The sequence below is a fragment of the Delphinapterus leucas genome, chromosome 18 (assembly GCF_059928025.1).
Source record: "Delphinapterus leucas isolate spDelLeu-1000000601 "Yukka" chromosome 18, BTC_Dleu_Yukka2, whole genome shotgun sequence".
NCBI lineage: Eukaryota > Metazoa > Chordata > Mammalia > Artiodactyla > Monodontidae > Delphinapterus > Delphinapterus leucas.
The window spans coordinates 63,827,956-63,841,619 of record NC_143146.1 but is presented as its reverse complement, the minus strand read 5'-3'; the positions used below and the strand labels follow the sequence as shown (position 1 = coordinate 63,841,619).

At 39.1% G+C, this 13,664-nt stretch overlaps 1 protein-coding gene across 2 annotated transcripts in view; it reads right to left on the bottom strand.

Moving 5' to 3' along the window:
- Nucleotides 1-13,664, bottom strand: part of LOC111175271 (phosphatidylinositol 3,4,5-trisphosphate 3-phosphatase TPTE2-like) — an 85,057-nt gene that overhangs the window by 8,757 nt on the left and 62,636 nt on the right. For both annotated transcript variants that reach the window (XM_089899644.1, XM_089899645.1), the window contains 2 exons: nt 4,598-4,693; nt 3,253-3,323 (listed from right to left, as the gene is read on the bottom strand). In XM_089899644.1, coding sequence (XP_089755770.1) covers nt 3,253-3,323; nt 4,598-4,693 — 167 coding nt within the window. The remainder of the gene's footprint in view (nt 1-3,252; nt 3,324-4,597; nt 4,694-13,664) is intronic.

The following is a 13,664-nucleotide window of genomic DNA, read 5'->3' as shown; positions in this document are numbered from 1 at the left end:
ATTGAGAATCCTAAAGATGCTACCAGAAAACTACTAGAGCTAATCAATGAATTTGGTAAAGTAGCAGGATACAAAATTAATGCACAGCAATGTCTTGATTGCTATACACTAATGATGAAAAATCTGAAAGAGAAATTAAGGAAACACTCCCATTCACCACTACAACAAAAAGAATAAAATACCTAGGGATAAACCTACCTAAGGAGACAAAGACCTGTATGCAGAAAAATATAAGACACTGATGAAAGACATTAAAGAGGATACCAACAGATGGAGAGATACACCATGTTCTTGGATTGGAAGAGTCAATATTGTGAAAATGACTATACTACCCAAAGCAATCTACAGATTCAATGCAATCCCTATCAAACTACCAATGGCATTTTTCACAAAACTAGAGCAAAAAATGTCACAGTTTGTATGGAAACACAAAAGACCCCGAAGAGCCAAAGCAATCTTGAGAAAGAAAAACGGAGCTGGAAGAATCAGGCTCCCTGACTTCAGACTATACTACAAAGCTACAGTAATCAAGACAGTATAGTACTGGCACAAAAACAGAAAGATAGATCAATGGAACAGGACAGAAAGCCCAGAGATAAACCCATGCACATATGGTCACCTAATCTTTGCTAAAGGAGGCAAGAATATACAGTGGAGAAAAGACAGCCTCTTCAATGAGTGGTGCTGGGAAAACTGGACAGCCACATGTAAAAGAATGAAATTAGAACACTTCCTAACACCATACACAAAAATAAACTCAAAATGGATTTAAGACCTAAATGTAAGGCCAGACACTATAAGACTCTTAGAGGAAAACATACACAGAACACTATGACATAAATCACAGCAAGATCCTTTTTGACCCAACTCCTAGAGTAAGGGAAATAAAAAATAAACAAATGAAACGTAATGAAACTTAAAAGCCTTTGCACAGCAAAGGAAACCATAAACAAGATGAAAAGACAACCCTCAGAATGGGAGAAAATATTTGCAAACAAAGCAACTGACAAAGGATTAATCTCCAAAATATACAAGCTCAATATGAAAAATGAAGCTCAATATCAAAAAAACCCAATCCAAAAATGGGCAGAAAGGCTAAAAAGACATTTCTCCAAAGAAGATATACAGATTGCCAACAAACACATGAAAGGATGCTCAACATCACTAATCATTAGAGAAATGCAAATCAAAACTACAATGAGGTATCACCTCACACCAGTCAGAACGACCATCATCAGAAACTCTACAAACAATAAATGCTGGAGAGGGTGTGGAGAAAAGGGAACCTTTTTGCACTGTTGGTGGGAATGTAAATTGATACAGCCACTATGGAGAACAGTATGGAGGGTCCTTAAAAAACTAAAAATAGAACTACCATATGACCCATCAATCCGACTAGTGGCATATACCCAGAGAAAACCATAATTCAACAAGAGTCATGTACCACAATGTTCACTGCAGCACTATTTACAATAGCCAGGACATGGAAACAACCTCAGTGTCCATCGACAGATGAATGGATAAAGAAGATGTGGCACATATATACAATGGAATATTACTCAGCCATAAAAAGAAATGAAATTGAGTTATTTGTAGTGAAGTGGATGGACCTAGAGTCTATCATACAGAGTGAAGTAACTCAAAGAGAAAAACAAATACCATATGCTAACACATATATATGGAATCTAAGAAGAAAAAAAAGGTCATGAAGAACCTAGGGGCAAGATGGGAATAAAGACACAGACCTACTAGAGAATGGACTTGAGGATATGGGGAGGGGGAAGGGTAAGTTGTGACAAAGTGAGAGAGTGGCATGGACATATATACACTACCACATGTAAAATAGCTAGTGGGAAGCAGCCACATAGCACAGGGAGATTAGCTCAGTACTTTGTGACCACCTAGAGGGTGGGATACAGAGGGAGACACAAGAGGGAAGAGATATGGGAACATATGTATAAGTGATTCACTTTGTTATAAAGCAGAAACTAACACCATTGTAAAGCAATTATACTCTAGTAAAGATGTTAAAAAAAAACAACAAAAAGATGTGGCACATATATACAATGGAATATTAGCCATAAAAAGAAAGTCGAGTTATTTGTAGTGAGGTGATTGGACCTAGAGTCTATAGTACAGAGTGAAGTAAGTCAGAAAGAGAAAAACAAATACTGGATGCTATTGCATGTCTATGGAATCTAAAAAAAAAAAAACGGTACTGATGAACCTAGTGGCAGGGCATGAATAAAGACGCAGATGTAGAGAATGGACTTGAGGACATGGGGGTGGCAGGGGGAAAGCTGGGAAGAAGTGAGAGTAGGATTGACATATATACACTACCAAATGTAAAACAGATAGCTAGTGGGAAGCAGCCACAGCACAGGGAGATCAGCTCAGTGCTTTGCAACAACTTAGAGGGGCGGGATAGGGAGGGTGGGAGGGAGGCTCAAGAGGGAGGGAATATGGGGACACATGTATGCATATGGCTGATTCACTTTGTTGTACAACAGAAACTAACACAGCATTGTGACGCAATTATACTCCAATAAAAGATGTATTTAAAAAAATGTGGCACATATATACAATGGAATATTACTCAGCCATAAAAAGAAATGAAACTGAGTTATTTGTAGTGAGGTGGATGGACCTAGAGTCTGTCATACAGAGTGAAGTAAGTCAGAAAAACAAATACTGTGTGCTAACACATATATATGGAATTAAAAAAAAAATCGTTCTGATGAACCTAGGGCCAGGGCAGGAATAAAGACACAACATAGAGAATGGACTTGAGGACACGGGGAGGGGGAAGGGTAAGCTGGGACGAAGTGAGAGAGTGGCATGGACATATATACACTACCAAATATAAAATAGCTAGCTAGTGGGAAGCAGCCGCATAGCACAGGGAGATCAGCTCAGTGCTTTGTGTCCACCTAGAGGGGTGGGATAGGGAGGGTGGGAGGGAGATGCAAGAGGGAGGAGGTATGGGGATATATGTATACATATAGCTGATTCACTTTGTTATACAGCAGAAACACAACATTGTAAAACAATTATACTCCAATAAAGATGTTAAAAATAGCCATATTTTTTAAATAACCAAATCACAATAAGGAAAGCAATGAAGAACGGTGACTCAAGGATTTTTTGGTTTCTATAAATTGGGCTTACGGCAATTAGCAAAAGACTTGTCATTACCTCTTACATAGACATTCGAGACTAAGCTGTTTCTACTAGATTATACCATAGCCATACCTGTTATTTTGTATAAAAGATGTATGGAACCAAAAGAAAAATGGACAGTCGTCATAGTATTTAGGAAGATCCTAAAAAGACATGGTTAAACAAAAAAAATTAGTTCTTCATATCCATTTTACTGTGAAAAATAATCTTTCCAAAGGGATTAAAATTCCCTTATTCATCTGTACGTTCATCAGATAACTGTAGCTGTTGAATATGCAGCACTTACCGTCAATATTATACTCGAGACACCAAGACAGAGACTTTGAGAGATTGCTGTTCCTTTCTCTCGCCATTTCTAGCAAAATTTTCAAGGAAATGTATTTTCTCTGTGATATTTATAAATTTAGACACTGGTCTTCTAATCTGGTTTGGATAGTGCTAAACAGAATCTACTAAGGACCTGTGTCTGTTTCTGCCCCAATAACATCATCCGTTCCTACAAGGAGCAGCTACGTTGGATAATTAACCATGATTGGTGATGATAGAAATACCTAAGATTTCTGAAAGCGCTTTCATCTCATGACCCTTGACAATCACAAAGGCCAGAAATCACCAACATCCCCTTGGCTAGCACCCCTACACCAGTGCTTCTGCTTAGAGACCACTGATTAAGAGAATTCAGACTGGCTCCGTTATTCAAGGGGAGCTATCCCAGCCACTTGCTTCAACACATGTACCATTTCAAACTTAGTAAATTCTCCGCCAGCAGGGAGCAAGCATGGGATGCAGGCGGGCACAGGAAGTAAGCTTTAAATTGAGCAAACACAGTTACATGTGGGCAGTTCTGGTTGATGATTTAATAGGAAAATGAAACTACTGGGGCTTAGAAATTTGCTATATACAGAATAATCAGACATACATTTGATAACTGGTCAGCATAAATTATACTGTAATGACAGTGGCAGATATTCTTATTTTTCATAAATATTGGATTAAATATGCTATTTTAAATGAATTTATACGTCAATTGAGAGGAAAGCAAAATCTCCCTCACCTTCACGTATTTTATAAGTTATGGGGGGCAATGTGTTTTAAAGATACCCAAAATACGATCACTGCTATGTAGTTTATACCTTTTTTAACATCAGGGTTTTTGTATTTTTTTATCTGAAAATTAATACATGTAAATTGTATACAATTTAGAAAACAAATGAGCAAAAATATAATTACATATTTTCTTTTTAAAAAAAAAAATTCGGTATAGAAATCTGACTTGTTTTGTCTCCCCATACCTGACTAGGGGTTGACATCTCCTATCATCTCCCTTGTTGGGAATTGTAGCAAAGGAAATCCCAAACCAGAATCATTCAGAAGACTAGACAAGATTAGCAGCATAAACGGTTTCTTGATTACTCACCGAAGAAGAGAGGAATTTCACTTTCACCTCATCATACAGAGGTGGACAGTTGGATAGATTAATTATTACTGTGTCTGTTTCAGCATCATGAACTATCTGTGGATGAACACATGGAATTCAGAATTATAAACCTAACTGAGACAGCAGTGAAGTTCATGTTCACTTATTGAGGCTTCTTCTATTTAATCAAGTACTCTTGGTCTCATAAACCAATGACTACATGTATAAATGTTAATATTTATTTCTATAAAGTTGCAATACTGTTGTTAACATTTTTAACAGGCCATCGTGGTTGAGGGTTATGGTGGAACACTTGAAAAGCAAAGTATTCAATTTTCTATTAGACTTTAACCAAGCAAACAATAGTGTTGAATGTGTGTCAGCTAATTTTCATATGTTGGGAATACATAAGAAGCTCAATTTTATAGTTAGTATGCATATTTAAAAAGCAGTGCCTAGTTGCTCACATTTTATCAAAAATGTGTTTGCTGATGGGATCATAGGCCTTGTCTGTAGCAGACTGCTGGATGGAGTGACCAAAGGTAGGCCAAGTTTCTGGAATGAACGACTTTGAAGCTATACTGATTATTTGTTACGGGTACACCCTTGTATGATAATGACACCCACAGTGAGAAAGGTCTATGCTAGGCCCTGTGAAAAAATACAAAAGCAAGTGAAGACTCCGTTGATGCTTCAGGGAGTAAAACACATCAGGAACAATAGCAGAATAGCATAGACCTACGTGTTAAGCTGTATGATGAAGACTAAGGGTGCCGTTGTGTGCTTCAGGGAGGCTAACAGGAGGTGTAGAATGAGAAAGTGTCACTGAGGAGGTAGAAACTGAGATGGACATGGAAGGATTTGTATAAATTAAGAGGAGCACTGAGGCAGGATCAAGATGGTGGAGTAGGAAGATGCTCCCACGGACACTCCAAAACTATAACTACGTGTGCAACAGCTCTCTCTCAGAATGACCTGAAGACCAGCAGAACAGCTCTCCTACAACTAAGGATATAAAGAAAAAAGCACATTGAGACAGGTAGGAGGGCAGAGATGTGGTCTCATCAGGACCCATACCCCCAACATGGCTACCCACAAACGGGAGGGAACCTCACAAACATGGAGGTTCTCCCTAAGGAGAGAGGGGTTCGAGCCCCACGTCAGGCACCCCAGCCCTAGGGACCTGCACCAAGAAGATGAGCCCCCATAACAACATCTGGTTTTGAAAACCAGCAGGGCTTGTATCCAGGAGAGCTGTAGGAAACCAAGACTCTGCTCTTAAAGGGCACACACACAAATTCACTCACTTTGAGTCCCAGGACAGAGGCAGTACTTTGCAAAGTGCCCAGGCCATATGTGAAGTACGTTCATTAACTTTAGGGTGTGCCTCTGGGGAGCAAAGTGCTGGCGGGCATCATTTAAAAAATTCTCCTTCTACCTAGGCTGGCCTAGCACTGGCAGGCGCCATTTCAAAACATTTGCCATCTACCTTGCTAACACCACTCACCCCAACCCCAGCATTCCCCCGCAGACCTGCCCTGCCCAAAGCAGCTCCTCCCAGCTGCCACCCCTCCTGCCATATCCAGTGGGAGTCCTTGGCTGGTTATAGTCCCCCTCCTCCCAGGGTGGGAGCCCAAAGAAGCTCCCACCCTGGGGGCCAGCCCCACTCACAATTGTACCTGCAACTGTTGTGGTTGGGCCCCACAGCCAGCCACACTGGGGCCAGCCTTGCCCACCAGTGAATGCACGGCAGCTGTGGCCAGGCCACACAGGCAGCTGGCTTGGGGGCCAGCCCCTTCCACTAGTGTGACTGCAGCATCTGTGGCACCGTACAACAGGAGGGGCACACGCAGCCCACATAGAAAACATCCCTGGCTCTGGTGACTAGCAGGGATTACTCTTCTGGGCCCCACAGGAAACCTCCTACATAAGGCCACTTCTTCAAAACCAGAAGATGTAGCTCATCTACCTAATACACAGAAACGAATGAGGAGACAGGAATATGCTCCAAATGAAAGAACAAGACAAAACTTCAGGATAAGAACCAACGAAATGGACATAAGTAATCAACCTGATAAAGTGTTCATAGTAATACCCAGAAAGATAGATACTCACCAAACTTGGAAGAAGAATGAACACAGTGAGAACTTCAACAAAGAGATACAAAAAAGAACCAACCAGAGCTGAAGAATACAATAACTGAAAGGAACAATACAGTAGATGGAATCAAGAGCATATCAGGTGCAAAAGAAGGGAAAAACAACTAGTTATGCACAAGGGAACCCCTATAAGACTATCAGCTGATTTTTCAGCAGAAACTTTACAGGCCGTAAGCGAGCAGCACAGTATATTCAAAGTACCGACAGGGAAAAGCTTATAACCAAGAATACTCTATCTGGCAGGGTTATGGTTCAGAACTGAAGGAGCAATAAAGTTTCCCTGACAAACAGAATCTTCAGGAGTTCACCACTGAACCAGTCGTACAAGGAATGTTAAAAGGACTTCTTTAAGAAAAAAAGAAAAGGCCATTACTAGAAATCAGAAAACATGTAAAAGGAAAAATCTCCCTGGTAAAAGCAAACGTATAGTAAAGGCAGTGGATCAATCACTTACAAAGGTTATAAGGTTTAAAGACAAAAGTTGTAAAATCAACTATAACTGCAATAATCAGTGGGTATACAAAATCAAAAGATGTAAAATGTATCAAAAACATAAAACATGGAGTGGGGGTAGTAAAAATGTCGTGTTTTTAGAACGATTTGAACTTAAGTAATCAACTTAAAATAGACTGCTATACACATAGGCTGCTATACACGAACCTCAAATTAACCACAAACCAAAAACCTAATATTGAGAAAAATTAGAAAAAGGAATTCAAACATAATGCTAAAGAAAGTCATCAAATTCCAAAGGAAGAGAGCAAGAGAAGAAGGAACATAGAAGAACTGTAAAAACAACCAGAAAATAATTAACAAAATGGTATTTAGTACAACCTATCAATAATCACTTTAAATGTAAATTCTTCAGTCAAAAGACATAGGGTGACTGATGGATTAAAAAAAAAAAACAAGACCCATCTATATGCTGCCTATAAGAGATTCACTTCTGATCTAAAGACACACACAGACTGAAAGTGAAGGGATACGAAAATATATTCCATGCAAATAGAAACAAAAATTTGGGGTACCAAGACTTTAAATAAACAAAGGCTGTAGGACAGCTACATGTAAAAGAACATTCTCTAACACCATGTACAAAAACTCAAAATGGATTAAAGACCTAAATGTAAGACTGGATACTATAAAACTCCTAGAGGAAAACATAGGCAGGACACTCTTTGATGTAAATTATAGCAATAATTCTTTGGATCTGTCTCCTAAATCAAAGGAAATAAAAGCAAAAATAAATAAATGGGACCTAATTAAGCATATAAGCTTTTGCATAGCAATGGAAACCAATGACAAAATGAAGAGACAACCTACTGAATGGGGAAAAATATTTGTAAATGATATGACTGATAAGGGGTTAATATCCAAAATATATAAGCAGCTCCTACAACTCAACATTAAAAAAAAAAAAAAAAAAAAAGGCAATTAAATGGGCAGAAGACCTGAATAGAGATTTTTCCAGAGAGGACGTGCAGATGGCCAACAGGCACATGAAAAGATGCTCAACATTGTTAATCATCAGATAAATGCAAATTAAAACCACAATGAGATATCACCTCAAACCTGTCAGAATGGCTATCATCAAAAAGAAGACAAGCCTCTTCAATAAGTGGTGCTGGGAAAACTGGACAGCTACATATAAAAGAATGAAATTAGAACACTACCTAACACCATACACAAAAATAAACTCCAAATGGATTAAAGACTTAAATGTAAGACCAGACACTATAAACTCTTAGAGGAAAACATAGGAAAACACTCTTTGACATAAACCACAGCAAGATCTTTTTTGACCCACCTCTTAGAGTAACAGAAATAAAAACAAAAATAAACAAATGGGACTTAATTAAACTTAAAAGCTTTTGCACAGCAAAGGAAACCATAAACAAGATGAAAAGACAACCCTCAGAATGGGAGAAAATATTTGCAAATGAAACAATGGACAAAGCATTAATCTCCAGAATATACAAACAGCTCAAGAAGTTCAATATCAAAAAAAATCCAGTTAAAAAATGGGCAGAAGACCTAAATAGACATTTCACAAGGAAGGCATACAGATGGCCAAAAGGCACATGAAAAGATGCTCAACATCGCTAATCATTAGAGAGATGCAAATCAGAACTACAATGAGGTCACCTCATGCCAGTCAGAATGGCCATTATCAAAAAATCTAGAAACAGTAAATGCTGGAAAGGGTGTGGTGAAAAAGGAACCCTCATGCGCTGTTGGTGGGAATGTAAATTGATACAACCACTATGGAAAACAGTATGGAGGTTCCTTAAAAAACTAAACTAAAAACTAAAAATAGAACTATCATATGACCCAGCAATCCCACTACTGGGCATATACCCTGAGAAAACCATAATTCAAAAAGAGACATGGGGCTTCCCTGGTGGTGCAGTGGTTAAGAATCTGCTTGCCAATGCAGGGGACATGGGTTCGAGCCCTGGTCCAGGAAGATCCCACATGCCACAGAGCAACTAAGTTCGTGTGCCACAACTACTGAGCCTGCGCTCCAGAGCCCATGAGCCACAACTCCTGAAGCCCAGGCGCCTAGAGCCCATGCTCTGCAACAAGAGAAGCCACCGCGAAGAGAGCCCATGCACCGCAATGAAGAGTAGCCCCTGCTCACTGCAACTAGAGAAAACCCATGCACAGCAACAAAGACCCAACACAGCCCAAAAAAAAAAAAAAAAAAAAGACATGTACCACAATGTTCATTGCAGCACTATTTACAATAGCCAGGACATGGAACCAACCTAAATGTCCATTGACAGATGAATGGATAAAGAAGATGTGGCACATATATACAATGGAATATTAGTCATAAACAGAAAAAAAATTGAGTTATTTGTACTGAGGTGGATGGACCTAGAGTCTGTCGTACAGAGCAAAGTAAGTCAGAAAGAGAAAAACAAATACTGTATGCTAATACATATATATGGAATCTAAAAAAAAAATATATATATGGTACTGATGAACCTAGTTGCAGGGCAGGCATAAAGAGGTAGACATAGAAAATGGACTTGAGAATATGGAGGGGGAGGGCAAAGCTGGGGCGAAGTGACAGTAGCATCAACGTACATACACTACTGAATGTAAAATAGTTGGCGGGTGGGAAGCAGCAGCATAGCACAGGGAGATCTGCTCGGTCCTTTGCGAGGACCTGGAGGGGTGGGATAGGGAGGGTGGGAGGGAGGCTCAAGAGGGAGGGGTTATGGGGACGTGTATGCATATGGCTGATTTGCTTTGTTGTACAACAGAAACTAACACAGTATTGTGAAGCAATTATACTCCAATAAAGATTTAAAAAAAAAAGACAACCAACGTTGGCAAGGATGTGGAGAAAAGGGACCCTTCATACACTGTTGGTGGGAAAGTAAATTGGTGCAGTGACTGTGGCAAATAGTATGGAGGCTTCTCAAAAAACCAAAAAATAGAACTATTTTTCAATTTAAACTATTTTTCAATTTAGAACTATAATTCAATTTAAAAAACCCCCAAAAATAAAACCAATTTTTAAAAACAAAGGCTGTGGGAGTTCCCTGGTGGCACAGTGGTTAAGAATCTGCCTGCCAGTGCAGAGGACACAGGTTCGAGCCCTGGTCTGGGAAGATCCCACATGCCGTGGAGCAGCTAAGCCCATGTGCCACAACTACTGAGCCTGTGCTCTAGAGCCCACAAGCCACAACTACTGAGCCCGCAAGCCACAACTACTGATCCCACGTGCCACAACTACTGAAGCCCACGTGCCTAGAGCCTGTGTTCTGCAACAAGAGAAGCCACCACAATGAGAAGCCCGTGCACCGCAACAAAGAGTAGCCCCCACTTGCTGTAACTAGAGAAAAGCCATGCACAGCAACGAAGACCCAATGCAGCCAAAAATAAATAAATGTATACAAAACAAAAAAAGGCTCTAACAATTGACCAAGGAAAAAAAAGCATTACATAATGATAAAGGGTTCAATCCAACAAGAGTATATAACACTTGTAGATATTTATGCACTCAACAGAGACATACCTAAATAGGTAAAGCTAATATTAACAGACATAAAAGAGAAACTGACAGTAATACAATAATAGTATGGACTTTAATATCCCACCTACAGCAATGGAAAGATCATCCAGGCAGAAAGTCAATAAAGAAACTGGCTTTAAATGACACGTTAGACCAAATGAACTTAATAGATTATAAAAAACATTCTACGCCCAAACAGCAGAATATATATTCTTTTTAAGTGTACATGGAACACTCTTCAGGACAGATCACATGTTAGGCCACAAAACAAGTCTCAATAAAGATTAAAATCATACCAAGCATCTTTTCTGACCACAACAGTACCAAACTTGAAATTGGCTATAAGAAGAAAACTAGAAAAAAAACACACACACAAACACGTGGAGACTAAACAACATGCTACTAAACAATCCAATGGGTCACTGAAGAAATCAGAGAAAATTTTAAAAATACCTTAAGACAAATGAAAACGGAAACACAACATTCCAAAATCTCTGGGACACAGCAAAAGGAGTTCTAAAAAGCAAGTTCATAGCAATACAGACCAAACTCAAGAAACAAGTAAAATCTCAATCTAACCTTAGCCCTAAAGGAAGTAGAAAAAGAACAAAGTCCAAAGTTAGTAGAATGGAAAAAATCATGAAGATCAGAACAGAAACAGAGATTTTTTAAAAATAGAAAAGATAATTAAACTAAGAACTGGTTCTTTGAAAAGATAAACAAAACTGACAAACCTTTATCCAGACTCATCAAGAAAAAAAAAGGGAGAGGGCCCAAATAAAATCAGAAATGAAAGAGAAGTTACAGCTGATACCATAGAAATACAAAGGATCATATGAAACTACAGCAACAAATTAGAAAACCTAGGAGAAACAGATAAACTCCTAGAAACACACAATCTTCCAAAACAATCAAGAAGAAATAGAAAATCCAAATAGGTAGATTTCTAATAATGATATTGAGTCAGTAATCAAAAAACTCCTAATAAAGTCCAGGACCAGACAGGTTCACGGGTGAATTCTACCAAACATTTAAAGGAGAGTAAATATCTATCCTTTATCAAAATATTCCAGACTTGGGGCTTCCCTGGTGGTGCAGTGGTTGAGAGTCTGCCTGCCAATGCAGGGGACACGGGTTCGTGCCCCAGTCCGGGAAGATCCCACAGGCCGCGGAGCGGCTGGGCCCGTGAGCCATGGCCGCTGAGCCTGCACATCCGGAGCAGCGGGAGAGGCTGCAGCAGTGAGAGGCCCGCGTACCGCAAAAAAAAAAAAAAAAAAAAATTCCAGACTCATTCCATGAGGCCAGCATTACCCTGATACCAAAACCAGACAAAGACACTGCAAAAAAAGAAAATTACAGGCCAATATCCTGGATGAACATAGATGCAAAAATCTTCAGTGAAACATTAACCAAATTCAACAATACATTAAGAGAATCATACACCAGACCAAGTGGGATTTATTTTGGGGATGCAAAGATGGTTCAACATCTGCACATGACATTAATACGATACACCACGTTAACAAAGGGTAAAGATCATGATCATCTCCATAGACGCAGAAAAGCATCTGACAAAGTTTAACACCCATTTATAAAAAAAAAACAAAACAAAAAACTCCCAGCAAAGTGGGTATAGAGGGAACGTACCTCAATAAGATAAAAAGACCGTATGTAGGGCTTCCCTGGTGGCGCAGTGGTTGAGAGTCCGCCTGCCAATGCAGGGGACACGGGTTCGTGCCCCGGTCCGGGAAGATCCCACATGCCGCGGAGCGGCTAGGCCCATGAGCCATGGCCGCTGAGCCTGCGCGTCCGGAGCCTGTGCTCCGCAACGGGAGAGGCCACAGCAGTGAGAGGCCCGCATACCGCAAAAAAAAAAAAAAAAGACCATATGTAATAAATCCACAGCTAATATCATACTCAGTGTTGAAAAGTTGAAAGCTTTTCCTTAAGATAGGGAACAAGACAAGGATGCCCACTCTTGCTTTTATTGAACCAAGTATTAGAAGTCCTAGCCCCAGCAATTAGACAGTAAAAAGAAATAACACACATCTAAATTGGAAAGGAAGAAGTAAAACTCACTATTTGCTGATGGCATAGTACTATATATAGGAAATGCTAAAGACTCCACCAAAAAACTATTCAGATAAATGAATTCAGTGAAGCTGCAGGATACAAAAGTAATGTCTAGAAATCTGTTGCATTTCAATACACTAATAATGAACTATCAGAAATACAAATTAAGAAACTTCCATTTAAAATTGCATCTAAAAGAATAAAATAATTAGGAATACGTTTAACCAAGGAAGTGAAAGACCTGAACTCTGAAAACTATAAGACATCGATGAAAGACGTAAATGTGACACAATTAAATGGAAAGGTATACTGTGCTTATGGATTGGAAGAATTCATATTGTTAAAATGTCTATGCTACTACCCAAAGCAATATACAAATTCAATGTAATCCCTATTAAAATACCAATAGCATTTTTCACAGAACTAGAATCCTAAAATTTGTGTGGAACCACAAAAGACCCCAAATAGCCAAAGTAGTCTTTAAAAGAACAAAACTGGAGGTATCAGTTTTTCTGACTTCAAAATATATCACAGAGTTGTAGTATTCAAAACAGTTGTTACTGGAACAAAAACAAATACATAGATCAATGGAACAGAATAGAGAGGCCAGAAAAAAATCCACACTTATGGTCAATTAATCTACAACAGAGAAGACAAGAATATACAAAGTGGAAAAGAATCTCTTCAATAAGCAGTGTTGGAAAAACTGGACAGTTACATGCAAAAGAATGAATCTGGACCACTACCTTACACCACATATGACAATAAAGTTAAAATGGATTAAAAATTTGAATGTAAGACCTGAAAC